At 35.0% G+C, this 15,213-nt stretch overlaps 1 protein-coding gene across 2 annotated transcripts in view; it reads right to left on the bottom strand.

The window, feature by feature from the left end:
* LOC107290921 (contactin-4-like) overlaps positions 1-15,213 on the bottom strand; it is a 159,511-nt gene that overhangs the window by 49,389 nt on the left and 94,909 nt on the right. For both annotated transcript variants that reach the window (XM_015819863.1, XM_015819864.1), the window contains exon 8: positions 5,525-5,652. In XM_015819863.1, the coding sequence (XP_015675349.1) occupies positions 5,525-5,652 (128 nt within the window). The remainder of the gene's footprint in view (positions 1-5,524; positions 5,653-15,213) is intronic.

Below are 15,213 nucleotides of genomic sequence, written 5' to 3'. Positions count from 1 at the left end.
AGTTTAACAGATTGCTGAGTGCTGCCAATGCTAGCTTCAAAGCAAAAGTGTTCCCACTATCCAATGATACAGCAATTAAAGAATAAGTCTAGAAAACTTTCTTTACATGCTATGGGCTTAAAAATAGATGGTTATGATTTCTGGAAGGAAACTGATTATTCCCAGACGGTCTAATGTGCACTTAATCTGGCAAAATGATAAATGCTATCATTGGAAATACAGTACACATATGTGTAAAAATTGGCCAATCATGCNACTATCCAATGATACAGCAATTAAAGAATAAGTCTAGAAAACTTTCTTTACATGCTATGGGCTTAAAAATAGATGGTTATGATTTCTGGAAGGAAACTGATTATTCCCAGACGGTCTAATGTGCACTTAATCTGGCAAAATGATAAATGCTATCATTGGAAATACAGTACACATATGTGTAAAAATTGGCCAATCATGCCGAAAGACAACCTTGAGGACATCCCACAACTACTGCTACTAAAGTTTCTCCACCTGAAACTCAAGTAGATAGCTTGAAAAGTCCTTACAGTTTCCTAAGGACTTGTAAGATATACTACTCAGCTGAAATAGCTCTCTTGGATTTACTGGAAGCAGGAATTCTCCCTTTTATATGACATTGTAATGCATTTAGTTAAGGTGAGGGCTTACATGCAGCTAGTGCAAATAAAAAGAGGGCTTTAAGTATCCTTATAGATTTGGAACCTTGTGAAGATATTACAGATTTGAAACATGCTTTTAAATGCAACAATCCCACATTGGGGATGCAATATTGAAGAGCCGGTGTGGAATTTCTCAGGATAGAGTCAGAAATAAACAAACTTCCAGAAAGTTAACAGTACCTTGTTGGAAACATTCAAAAGTTGCAAGTTTGGTTTTACCTATGTTTACTTAACCTACCTCAGGAATTAATAAAGATGTTTGATTAAGAATATCCTACAGTTTGGAAGAGAACATGGTGTTATTCAGGTTACGGATTCGCAAATATTTGTCAACTATTTGATACAAACTATTAAGTACCTATGACAATAGGATGAATATAAAAGTAGAGTTCATGACGAAGCAACTTCAGCTGTTTGCTTAGCTTACTTTTGTGCCATTCAGACATCTTTTAAAGATTTATTTTACTAGTCTTGATATAGAAATGTAGTAGTGCATTTTATTGTATCAAAACTATGTCATGTAAAATTACTATTGGGCTGTATTGATACAGTTTTGCCCTATTTTACTTCCTAATAAATAAAAATGGAAAATACATTTTTTGACACAGAGAACTGTATTAAAATAAGTTCCGTTAAGTCTACAGAAAATATCCCAGGGAATTTCAGTACTTACTTCAAAACTATTTTTGAAGTGACTATTATCTGAAAAAAAATTACACAAGGGGAATTTTTAAGATATCACTCATAAGAAGAAGAAAAGAAACAAAGTAACTGCATTGCTTATTTTGGTAAATAAACAGTAGCATTATGGCACTGTTGTTATTGTTACTATTGTTACTAAAGCTGCAGAAAGAGAATTTAACTTCCTTTTCAATCCTAGAATATTCCTTTCGCTAAAACCTCTTAACTTGCAAATTCCATGAATCAGACTCTTTACTACTACTAGCCCTAGAGGGGGGAAAAGTACATATTTATTTGTAAAGCATCAGCAGCAAAATTCTGTTAATTTAAACTTTTCACCAACATGCTTAATTTCTCTTGTGCAAGGAGTAAGAACCCATGATGGCCAGCAGAGTTATGGAGAGGTATAATGAATGAATGTTTTTTTATAATCTAGATGTAACCATATTTCCCTTTATTTTTCTATCTTTTGATTTATTTACTTATTATTTCTTACTCCTATTCTGTACCTTGTGTAATTTTGCTTTAGAAAGAACAGTGTGATGGATATCTGTGGATATAAGCCTATATTCTGGACATAGATACTCACTAATACCAGCATAAAATGAAAGTACTTTTATGGTTTGTTTAGACTTCCAAAGAGTTTTCCTACAGGCCATATTGTAGGATAGATGTAAATAACTTGGATTAGAGTTAATGTCCAGGCTTTTTGCCTTCTGGTATCTTTTCTGCACCATGCACCATATTGCTCCCATTAATGATAATGATACTTTGATAGCTGAAAGTGCAAAAGATCTGCAAGCTCTAGTAATAAAAGTCAAGGAACACAATGAAAAAGTGGAAATAAATTAAATATAAAGAAGATTAAACTAATGATAACAAGTAGAACAACCAGCAGTAGATCTGGCGATGAAGATACTAAAGTATCTTCAGCACATGTCAGAATGGCCATGGAAAAAATATACTCCGATGCCATGATGAATTTATATCTAGAAAGATTAGAATAGTGATCTCCATGACACTCTTTGGAAGTGAAAGTTTGACCTTCAAGAAGCTGGAGAGAAGGAATATTGATGCTTCTGAAATTTGTTGTTAAAGAAAACATCTGAGAATACCCTCAACATCCTAGAAAATGAAGCAATGGATCATTGAACACATAAACCCATAACTCTCATTCAAAGGCCAAATGACCAGTCTATATTATAATACTTTAGAACATTATGCAAAGTCCTGACTCTGTCTAATGCTGGTAAAGGTGGATCAACTCAATTACAGAGTTGACTATGCCCCATTGGAAAACTTGGAAGACATTGAGAAAATCTACCTATGTGGTCTCTAAGAATTGACACCAACCTGATGGCACATAATAGAATCTATCAATAATAATAGAACTGAGTCAGAATTAAACACTTTCAACTTATGACAAAGTGAAGGAATTCTTAAACTATGTTAACAAAACACGAGTTAAACACCTATACTTTGTAGGAAAAAATAATGCTATAAAGTAATAGTAAGTCAGCAGACTGTGAAATGTCAGTTTAATGATCCTAAAAGTATAAAAAATCCTTGACTGCCAATAGTTCATGCTATACAGGTGAACAAGAGTCAATATACATAGTGCTTATTTCTATAATGCTTATCTACCTATGAATACTATAAGAAAAAAAATGCAAAAATAGGACAAGAAAAACTGAAAATTAACCAAATTAAATGTATCACCAGTGATCTGATGTATCAGTGAAAGCTGCTGATTGTTGTTGCTGGTATTATTACTGCTATTATTTAAAAGTATTGTCATTATTTCAAAAATAAATTCATTTCCCAAATTTAGCAGTTATAAAATTGAGATTTATATTTTTTTTCCTAACACATTCTTCATCATGACTGTACATATAGAGTCTCCAGCTTTGATCAAAATCAGTATGCCTTTAATAGCATTGAAAAATAGATATATAGGCAAGAAAGCAAAATGGGCCCTCTTTCACTTCAGTCTGGCAGAATTAAACTGACTGGGTTATAAAAATGTGATTAATTACAAAGCAGTACATCAATACCATTTGATCCCTTTTCCAATATATGTTTTTCCCCACTCCTGCTTCTTTCCTCAAGAATAGGGAGATGAAAGTGTTTATCAGATTTATAAAGACTTACTGTATCAGATGCAAGACTACTCATCAAAAGTGTATAATTTAATTTAAAACATTAGTATCAGCACATCTGCTGAATTAGAAATGCTACTACTGGCATTTTACTATTCCACTTAATTTGGTAAAAGAGCATTTTTATATATAAATTATGGAGCCTTGAAGTACATTAAAATAAGAATATTGACCATAGTGTTACAATTATGTGTTGATTATATCTTGGGAAAAAATAGGACTATTATTGCAAGGAAAAGAATAATATGTACTAATTTTATCACAACAAGACAGATTACACTGATGTATTTTGAAGGTTTTTCTTTAAAAATCTTACATCAATTGAAGTACTTATTTTTTTTGTGGGGTGAGTTTTCTAGCTTAAATTAATAAAGTTAAGGGCCAGAAGAATCAAATAACCAGCAATGTTGTTCAGCAGAGTATAACAGACAACAAATTGGAACTATGATTTTTTGCTTGATTACAGACTCGCTATTTCTATCACTATTATAAAGCCATAACAACTCATTTTAGTATTGATTTAATAGTTATCAAGGGGGAAAAAAAGGACAGCACTTTTACCTCCTAGCACCATAATCCTAAACCAGTTCAACTGTGTACAAAATTGCACTCTTTATTTCTTAGAGGCAATTATTTGGCAGCATACACAAGCAACATTCTCTTCTAAACGTAATAGCAGCATTTATGTTGTAGGATCAGTAGCTTGATAAATGCATCAATGTAATGGAGCACGGAAGGAATGGGGAAACCTCACAGCAGGAAGAGGAAGTAAAACAAAATATTTTCACTTGGTTTTCCTTATTGCAGCTGTTCTCCCTAGTTCCATAAAAATCAATGAATTGGTGAAACTGATTAAACCACATGCAGTTCTGGTTAGCTTTTCTCATAAAGGAAGCTTTATATGTTTGTCTATAAAATGCTACCCAAGCATATTTGTGCCTAGAGACTACAGACACATGATCAGAGTTGGGTTGTTGAAACTAAACAGAGCTTGCCCTGTAAGATAACTGCTGAATGGGAGACTATTGGGGTTCTGCAGGAAAAAAAAAAACATTATTTGCTGGTGGGATTAAAATGGGCAATGAAATGCAAAAACAATTGAAAAATGTATATGCTGGCTTAAAAAAACAGAACAATAACAGAACAAAAAAACAGCTTGATGAAAAGAGAACACATACATAAAGGAACTTTCAACAATAGTATAGGCAGCGCCAAACATTCTTCAGAAGATAAAGAAATAAATTTATATAAAAATGTATTGATAAAGGGAATCCAAAGTCATTAACATTTGGGTGGCTTTACATTCTGGAATAGTGTGGTATATTTTCCTGCAGTTAATCTTTTCTAGTCTTGTTCCCAATCTGTTATAGAGGGTCATCTTTAGTAAGATTTTTGTATTAATTATTTTGTAGTGCTGTTTTGTTCACTTTTCTGCTTACTCTGCTGAGTGGTCTGGGGTTTTCTGGCCCAAACACCTCCACTATTATCAGAACAATACACATTTTCTGAACAAAAGAGATGCAAAAACAAAATGTTTTTCTGAAACAAAAACTATGCATCCAATTTAAGAGTTTTACAAACCTTGGAGCATAGGTGTGAATGTGGCATTCACTTTATTATTTTCAGTGAGTGTTTTTTTTTTATTAACACTATTTTTCTGTAGATGAGAAAGGAATTTCTCACCTGGTATAAAACCTGAGGAAGAATAATTAGTATGCCTAAAGAAAAAGATAATTATGAGTGTAAGGATTTTCCTCTAAAAAAGAAAATAACAAATTTGGCAGTTATATTTTTCAAAACACTTAATTCATATATGTGTATGTGTATATGTGTGTGTGTGTGTGTGTGTCTGTGTATATATATACACACACACAAAATGTTTCAGGAAAGTAGGTTTTCAGAAATCTACATGCAAATTTCATCATTTTTTAAACTTTCCAAGATCTACAAATTCACAGTATCTTGCTGGAGGTCAGGCTAAGGAACTACCTGGAAAAGGTAATATCTTACCTTTCACTATCAGGTTTCCAGTGCTGCTGGCTATGCCAAAATGATTTGTTGCTATACAAGTGTAACTCCCAGCATCTGCTTTGGTAACATTGGCAATTTTTAGAGTTCCATCTTCCAAAATAGTATGTCTGTAAATGGATAAATGCAACAAATAGAATAAATGATGTAGTTTAAAACAGTTTAAACAACTAAGGAACGATTGGCATTTTTATGGAAGTTGATTTGAAAGAATTTTCTAAAGGCTACAAAGCATCATTATCAAATACCACTTACATAAGTCATCTCTATATTGGTTTGCCAACTCTATATAATGCACAAGCCACTAGAAAAATTGAGACACTATCAATTAATTAATTTGAAATTGTTCTATTATAATGGAGAAGAATAGCTTACTTAGTGATACTTAATTTTGGTTGAGTAGTTCCAATTATTACAGCAAATTTCTAATGCACATAGAGCAGGGGTCTTCAAACTCAGCCCTTTTATAACTCGTGGACTTCAATTCCCAGAATTCCTCAGCCAAGGTGCTTGGTTGAGGAATTCTGGGAGTTGAAGTCCACGAGTCATAAAAGGGCTGAGTTTGAAGACCCCTGACATAGAGTGTGGTTGGCTTTAACAACACAATCATGTTGCATGAGTCAACAGTCCATTCTTTTTAACATTCTATAATCCATAAGCATTTTCTTCCTACACTGACTTCCAGTTCATAGGGTAATCAATTCAATCACCCAAAAGTACAAGTAGCATTGATATTTATGATATTGTTGGATTAAAGTCCAAAGGACTTCAGCTTCTGAGATTTGAGAGACAAAAGATGTCTGCAAATATGATATGATACAACCATGAACCACATTTGTTAGAATAGAAATATAAGACTGAACATTGACTTTCTGGGAACCAGCAAACTGAGACAGACTGAAATAAGTTGCTTCACATGAGAGGAGTATTTGATCTACTGCATACAAGAAAATAATAGAAGAAGTTGAGTATCCATTATTATTAACAAAAGAATGTCAAAGTCAGTGATTGGAAACACCCCCCCCCCAAATGATAGAATGATTTCAATTCAAGACTAAGTCAAGCCAAAGAAGATCATGATAATCCATGATCTGAACTACAGTTGCACAAGAAATGAAATTTGAACAGTTTTGCCCCATCCTATGACCTTTCTTGCTACAGTTATTAAGTGAATCTTTGTAGTTGTTAAGTTAGTAACACAATTGTTAAGTGAATCTGGTTAAGTGAATCTGGTGATCTCATGATCCTGAGACACTTCATCTGTCATAAATATGAGTTAGTTGCCAACTGTCTGAATTTTGATCACGTGACCATGGGGATGCTGCAACAGTTGTAAGTGTGAAAAATGGTCATAATTCATTTTTTTTCACTGAAATAACATTAAAAAAAACACTAAATGAAGTGTTGTAAATTGAGGACAGCCTGTATGAAAATAGTTCATGAACTTTGTCTTCTGAACTAAACTTGGAATATAGCTTTGCTGGGCTCCAATGTCAAAATGCTTCAAAATGTGTTTTTTTTTATGAGCCATTATTCTTTTATAGAGCAGTGGGCTCCCTTTAATATCTATGAATTTTGACAATGCTAGATAAAAAAAATTGGAGATGTAAATCTGCTGATACAATTTAGAAGCTAGGTTAACACAAATGAGTTACATCTGGACTGCTTTTTAGTTATGTTTTTTATCAGCCATAAAAAAGAAAGTGATAATTGAGCACTGGGAAAAATGAAACTGATAATGAAGTATTCTGCATTTCTATGGAGATAGGTCATCTTATCTATTATGTATTACATTATCTGTAAAATACAGTAGCAATTGATCTTTATGGCACACAAGGTATTTCAAAGCCATAGTGACTTAGAATACATCTGGGTTTAAGAGATAAATCAATGCTCTTTTTTATTAAAAGTAAAAGCATTTTTAACTTCAAAGTCTTCAAAATGTGATGGATACTTCCATGTTACAGAGTTGTGTAGCTAACTCAGACCTTTAAAAAATTATGTAAATGTAATTCTGCATTTTAAAGTACATAAAGTTGGGCCAATCAGAAAGCAGGAATTAAGGTTAATCATATAAACATATTTACAAACGTGGGTTCATGAAACAATTCTGAAAGTGTTTTACTGAATCACTCTGTCTATAAAATTTCCATGGATCTGTTAAAGCTATTGTCACTCCATACTTTTTAGCTTCAGATGACTTTGATCTATTGATTCGTCCCTGACCTATGATTCATTTAAAGATTCACTCTTACCTATAAAATGTACCAATAGAAAATTGAAGAAGAAAAACTCGATACTTTTCAGTATGTTTTAAAAAGTGAACAGTTAGTATCCCTCGCCGTACAGGAATGAATAGACTCAGTTTATGTTTTAGTGACATATGACTGGACTAAAGCAATATTACAATTACTTTATGCTCTAATAATGTCTTTATAAAATTCCCATAACAAACAAGACTACAGCACCAGATTTTTGTTTTGCCATGCTCTAGAGATCATATTGGAACAGATTAACATAATATAAAAGACAGAAGAATATTGGGAAAAGGATGGGAGGTGCCATTTTCCAAATCAGTTTTTAAAAGGTTGTGGAATATTGTGTCAAGATTGTAATGATCAAACTGATCTGTGGCCTTCATTGATAACTTGTCTGTTATCAATCCCCTTTTGATACTCCAAAAAAGTCCTCATGACCTAGTTATGTGGCCATGCCTTGGACTCTCATTGAACCAGTAACTTATCTAGATGGGTCCATTGTTGATGGGGCCATTTTTTATTCTCTCTTCACTTAGAATTTGGTATTTTGGGTTTTTAGGATATTTATTATTGTGCTTTTTATATTTGAATTGGCTGTTTCTATATTCTTTTGTATTATTTATTGTTGTGTGTTGCCCAGAGTCACCTTAGGTGAGCTGAGCAGCTATATAAATTTGATAGATAAATAAAACATAAGCAGGTGAAAGAGGTATGCTCCCTAAGGCTAATGCTTAGCCTTATATGTAGATGTTAGCTATGCAGATGCTATTTATCACGTACCTACAATACAGTTTATTACAGCCAGGTGGGAAATGAATAGGTATTTCTTTTCCATTCTCATAGCTGAACCATCACAACAAGCAGCGTTTCAGTAACAAAGACAGTTCATGAATGTCAAGTTTGCTCATCCTTCATATATCTTCATAAAAAGCTTCTTAATCAAATGTCTTTATAAACAGCTTTTTAGTACATAATATACTTATGAATATTGTTATTACTGTTGTAAAGGTTACACCATGCTGCAATGAGGACATGAAATAAATTATGAGTACATCATTTTACTGAAGCAGATCATACAGACTGTTGTTTAACTTAGCATATGTGAGAAATATACATCATGTTTAACCGAAAGGATAATTTTTCCACAATTCAATTTTATTGGGTCATCTCTGATTCTAGTACTCTCTAGGTGTAAGTCTTAATGGCTAAAGTCTCTTTGCATGGTAGCAAAATATTTTTAACCAAGAAATTAAAGGAACATTATCTGTGTTTCAAATTTTTTAAATGAAACTTCAACTACAAAATATGAATTGATCTCATTGATAATGCTGATAAAAAGAGAATTCTACCAATAGAAAACCCAGCTTTTGGGGAAAGATACTTAAATAAATTATAACTAATACTTATAAGCAGCATGATTATAGTTGTTTTCTATTAATATCAAGTGTTCTTCTTTTAAAAATATACATAAATAGTGCAGAAAAATGCCAATCTTTAATGGATTGTTTGTTCTAATCACCTTCAAGATAATGACCAGTTATTTTTCTCTTTGCAGAAGCTTTTTCAGGGACTAACAAACAGTCTGGAGATGGCTGTGAAATCAGCCAGGTAATATGCACTAATGACTAATTCATCTGCATGAGCTGAGGAGAAGTTTTCCTCATGAGACTAATCTGAATAAATGCAAGTAGTTTTAAATGACAAATATTTAAAGAAAGAGGAGACTGTTATACGTGTAGTCCTCAATTTATGACCACAACTGAGACCAACATTTCTGTTGCTAAGCAAAATAGTTGTTAAGTGAGTTTTGCCTCATTTTATGACCTTTCTTGCCCAGTGGTTAAATCAGTCACTTCAGTTCTTAAATGAATCTGGCTTCCCCATTAACTTTGCTTGTCAGAAGATCCCAAAAGATGATCCCATGATCCCAGGACAACCATAAATGCATGCCAGTTGCCAAGTGTCTAAATTTTTATTACATGACCATGGGGATGCTGCACTGATCATAAGTCTGAAAAACAGCCATAAGTCACTTTTTTTCAGTGCCTTGTAACTTTGAATGGTCACTTAAAAATGGTTGTAAATTGAGAATTACCCATATGAAATATAAATGTTTGTGACAGATTTACCAGTATTTAAGAACTGAATCTAAATATTTCATTCAGTTAAAAGTAATATATTTTGAGACAGCATACAGTATCTTATAGATAGAAATACTTGCTGAAGCAAAATGTGCATCAAATTAAAAATATATGACTTTTTAAAAATATCGAATCATACATTTCAGAAAGAGGTTCATGAGTTGAAGTTGTTTGCAACTATTGTGTGAATAATGCATATAATGTATTTGATTTATAGTCAACTATTGGAAATAATGGACGCTTGTGTACAGATTTTTCTCACATAATCACTTTTTGATCTCCCAAGTATATATTGAGGGAGTAGTCAAGACACTAGTGTAAAGTTGTTATTAAAAGTAAATATGTGGAACTGTCAGGAAACTAGTTTAATGCTACAAACTGGTTAAACGAGTGATTCTAAACACTAGATGATGATAATATTTATTTTTTAAATTTATTTGTTCCCATCTCGCTATAGGTGAGTCTGAGTGGTTTACAACATTAAAAACAAAAAGAATACTCTTCCCCAAGAATATTTTGTTTAGCCTAGGAACAACACAGGAAATTATCCTACCTATTTTATTAAACATAAATGTCTGAAAAACTTCAGAATTTCAAAGGGGCACTTTAATAATAATAATAATAATAATAATAATAATAATAATAATAATAATAATAATAATAATAATAATAATAATAATAATAATAATAATAATAATAATAATAATAATAATATAAAATTGGAAGGGACCTTGGAGGTCATCGAGTCTAACCCCCTGCTCAGGCAGGAACCCTACACCATTTCAGACAAATGGCTGTCCAGTCTCTTCTTAAAAACTTCCAGTGTTGGAGCATTCACCGCTTCTGGAGGCAGGTTGTTCCACTGGTTAATTGTTCTAACTGTCAGGAAGTTTCTCCTTAGTTCTAAGTTGCTTCTCTCCTTGATCAGTTTCCATTTGTTGTTTCTTGTCCTGCCTTCAGGTGCCTTGGAGAATAGCTTGACTCCCTCTTCTTTGTGGCAGCCCCTGAGATATTGGAACACTGCTATCATGTCCCCCCTCGTCCTTCTCTTCGTTAAACTAGACATACCCAATTCCAGCAACCGTTCCTTATATGTTTTAGCCTCCAGTCCTCTAATCATCTTTGTTGCTCTTCTCTGTACTCTTTCTAGAGTCTCAGCATCTTTTTTACATCGTGGTGATCAAAACTGGATGCAGTATTCCAAGTGTGGCCTTATTAAAGCATTGTAAAGTGGTATTAACACTTCACGTGATCTTGATTCTATCCCTCTATTAATGCAGCCTAGCACTGTGTTGGCTTTTTTGGCAGCTGCAGCACACTGCTGGCTCATATTTAAGTGATTGTCCACTAGGACTCCGATATCCCTCTCACAGTTACTACTATTGAGCAAGGTACCCCCTATACTATACCTGTACATTTGGTTTTTCTTGCCTAAATGTAGAACCTTACTTTTTTCACCATTGAATTTCATTTTGTTAGATAGCGCCCAGTGTTCAAGTCTGTCCAGGTCCTCCTGTATCTTAAGCCTGTCTTCTGGAGTGTTGGCTATTCCTGCCAGCTTGGTGTCATCCGCAAATTTGATGAGTTCTCCATCTATCCCCTCGTCCAAATCATTGATGAAGATGTTGAAGAGCACTGGGCCTAGAACAGAGCGCTGGGGCACCTCACTACACACTTCCCTCCATGTAGATGCAGTTCCATTGAGGACCACACGCTGAGTACGGCCGGTCAGCCAGCTACGAATCCATTTGGTGGTGATGCTGTCTAACCCACATTTTTCTATCTTATCGAGATAAGTAGGTTGTGATCTACTTTATCAAATGCCTTACTGAAGTCCAAGTAAATTATATCCAGAGCATTCCTCTGATCCACTAATTTTGTCACTTGGTCAAAGAATGCAATAAGGTTTGTCTGGCATGATCTGTTTTTGACAAACCCATGTTGGCTTTTAGTAATGACTTTGTTAGCTTCAGAACAAGATTGGCAATCCTCAAGAGAGTTGCCTATAAGACAGTCATATCTTTGAAGATAAGAAACAACTTTTTGAATTGTATATAGAAAGGCAATGTACCGTATTTTCCGGCGTATAAGACGATTTTCTAAACCCTGAAAATCTTCTCAAAAGTCGGGGGTCGTCTTATACGCCCGGTCGTCTTATACGCTGGAAAATACGGGTATTCTATTTTATTCCTTTTAAGCTGAGGACGTGATGGGGGCAGCGGCCGGAAGCCGCTGCCTCCCATCCTGCTCCCCCTCCCTGGACGCGATGGTGGCGGCGGCCGGGAGCTGTTGCCTCCCGTCCTGCTCCCCGTCCCCGCCCGTTCAGCTGAGGATGCGATGGGGGCGGCGGCCGGGAGCCGCTGCCTCCCGTCCTGCTCCCCCTCCCCATTCGGCTGAGTACGCGGACGCCCATTCGGCTGAGGACGCGGCGGCCGGGCTGGGGGCGGCGTGGGCTCCCGACGATGCTGCAGTGGCCGCTGCCGTGCTGCTGCCGCCGCCACTGGAGCTGCTGCCTCCCGTCCTGCTCCCCCTCCCCGCCCGTTCGGCGCCGTCTGCCTTTCATTCTCTCTCTCTCTCTCCTAACCTGGAGGGAGAGGGAGAGAGAGAAAGAGAGAAAGAGAAAGAAAGAGAAGAGAAAGAGGAAAGAGAAAGAGAAGAGAGAGCGCGAAAGAGGAAAGAGAAAGAGAGAAAGAGGAAAGAGAGAGGAAAGAGAAAGAGGAAAGAAAGAGAAGAGAAAGAGAGAAAGAGAGAGGAAAGGGAAAGAGAAAGAGAGGAAACAGAAGAGAAAGAGAAAGAGAGGAAAGAGAAAGGAAGAGAAAGAGACAGAGACAGAGAAAGATAGGAAAGAGAGAGAAAGTTAGAGGAAAGAGAGAAAGAGAAAGAAGAGAGGAAAGAGAGAAAGAGGAAAGAGAAAGAGAGAGAAAGAGAAGAGAGAGGAAAGAGAGAGGAAAGAAAGATAAAGAGGGAGAGGAAAGAGAGAGGGGGAGAGGAAAGAGAAAAAGAGAGGAAAGGGAGAGAAGGAGAGGAAAGAGAGAGAGAGAAAGTTAGAGGAAAGAGAGAAAGAGGAAAGAGAAAGAAAGAGAGAGAGGAAAGAAAGGAAAGAGAGAGAGAGAGGAAAGAGAGACAGAGAGAGAGAGACCCTTTTGACATCTAAAATAAAGATAACACTGCATATATCCTTTTTTACCTTTATTTTATATATACACACACAAACATACACACACACACACACACACACACACATATATATCATAAAGGTAAAAAAGGATATATGCAGTCTTATCTTCATTTTAGATATCAAAAGGGTTTTGCGGCTCCCAGTGTTTTGTTTTCGGTGGGAAACGTGTCCAAGTGGCTCTTTGAGTGTTTTGGGTTGCCTACCCCGATATAGCCCAAACTCTATATTTTAACCGGAAAAGTTGGGGGTCGTCTTATACGCCCAGTCGTCTTATACGCCGGAAAATACGGTATATATCTTTCAGCATTAACATAACACCAGCTTTGTGATATTCTTCAAGAAATATAATGCTTTACAGTGGATAGCAGTGATTTAGCCAAGGGCATTTTTAAGACTACAAAAAATAAACATGTTCTGCTGCAGAAACAACCATGGGAAGGAATTTATTTTAAATTGATAGCTATAATGCAAGAAAGTGTTTCCACACAAAAAAAGAATAAAGAACAAACCCTTCAAATGCCATGTACAATGTTTAAAAACAGATTATCCTACACTATTCATAGCAGCTCCAAAGTGTACAAAACAGAGACTTGTAAATAGAATTATACGTATTTCTATGTAGCTGTTTCTCCCAACATAAGTGTTCTTGTTCAAAAGAAGAATATTCTGAATGTTGGTGTGTATTACAAGGCCGTGTGGTTAACAGTTCCCACAGTGCTGACGAGCCATTAGATAAGGTAAACAAAACAGAAATTCATCCTATTAAATTTAATGTAGCTTACTCCCAGATATATAGGTACACTGGCATTTCTTTGAAGCTGACATATCATTTATATGAAAAGGATAATGGAAGAGATTTACAAATACAGCTTTTTGTTTCACCTCTGGTATCCTGGATTGAAGCAAACAAATGTATTGGACATGGTGCATAACTCTACAACAAACACATACAATTGTGAGTAGTTTCACACACACACACATATACACACAAAATCTAAAGATCAAATCTAAACCAGATCTAAAAATCAATAAATTAAAAAGAACTGCTCCCCTCCATTTAAAAAAACATTCATTTTAACATAGGATTCCGAAACATGATAGGGAAATCTATTATCACTTAGACTCTGGAATGAACTGCCCCCAGAGATCAGGGTCATCCCTGATCTCCCTTCCTTCCGCCGCGCCCTTAAGACTTGGTTGTTCCAGCTTGCAGGACTGGCCTAGGATAATTTTTAGAGGGGTTTTAATTACATTTTAATTGGACAAATGTTTAAATATTTCTTTTAATTAATTTTAAATTTGTATTGTTATTTATGTATTTTAACTGATTGTCAGCCGCCCTGAGTCCGCGAGGAGAAGGGCGGGATATAAATCCAAATATAAATAAATAAAATAAAAAAAAGACCACTTTTGAATGACAATTGCAATGGACAAACTCCTAGTATAATTAGCAACTGTGAATTGCAATCACTTGGAAGAACAATTCAATTTTGTAAGAGATAAATTGCTTAGAAAACTCAAAGGTGAATGGATTCTTGTATGATTGGGAGGAAAGTGTCTTGGGAAACGTACTTTGGTCCCAGGAGAAGGACAAGGCTATAATAAAATGAAACTTCAGGAGGTCTTTATAATTGCCAATCACACTGAGCTGCATTTAGCCTATTGCCTATGAAAAATGGGCAGTTAGATTTTTTTCATCTCCCCTGTTTATACCTAATTCTTAATATTAATGATGCAGAATGTTAAATGAACTTGAGTCAAAGAAGCAAATTGCTGTTGGAAATGTAGTTTCTGTGTTCTCACCAGGAATCCTATACTCAGGTGTGAGATAGACATGAACTAGATTTTTGTCAGGTTATAAAGGCTAATGACTCCCATAAAATAAAAGGGATGATTTGTTCTAGTGAAAAAGACATTGTTTTTTACAACGTTTATTTTGCATTAAGAAATGGTTTGCCCTTGCTTTTATTAATATGTGTATACTAGAAAGCAACATTTGGTCTTTTCCTTTTGTTGAATTTCATATTTTCAAGGCAAACATAAACTACATGATAGATATTTTTGAGAAAGCCAAGATAAAGATTTATTAATGAT

The sequence above is a fragment of the Protobothrops mucrosquamatus genome, unplaced genomic scaffold (genome assembly GCF_001527695.2).
Source record: "Protobothrops mucrosquamatus isolate PMUCROS unplaced genomic scaffold, P.Mucros_1.0 scaffold1006, whole genome shotgun sequence".
NCBI classification, from domain to species: Eukaryota; Metazoa; Chordata; class Lepidosauria; order Squamata; family Viperidae; genus Protobothrops; species Protobothrops mucrosquamatus.
The sequence above is the reverse complement of the archived record's forward strand: the minus strand, read 5'-3'. Positions and strand labels throughout refer to the sequence as shown.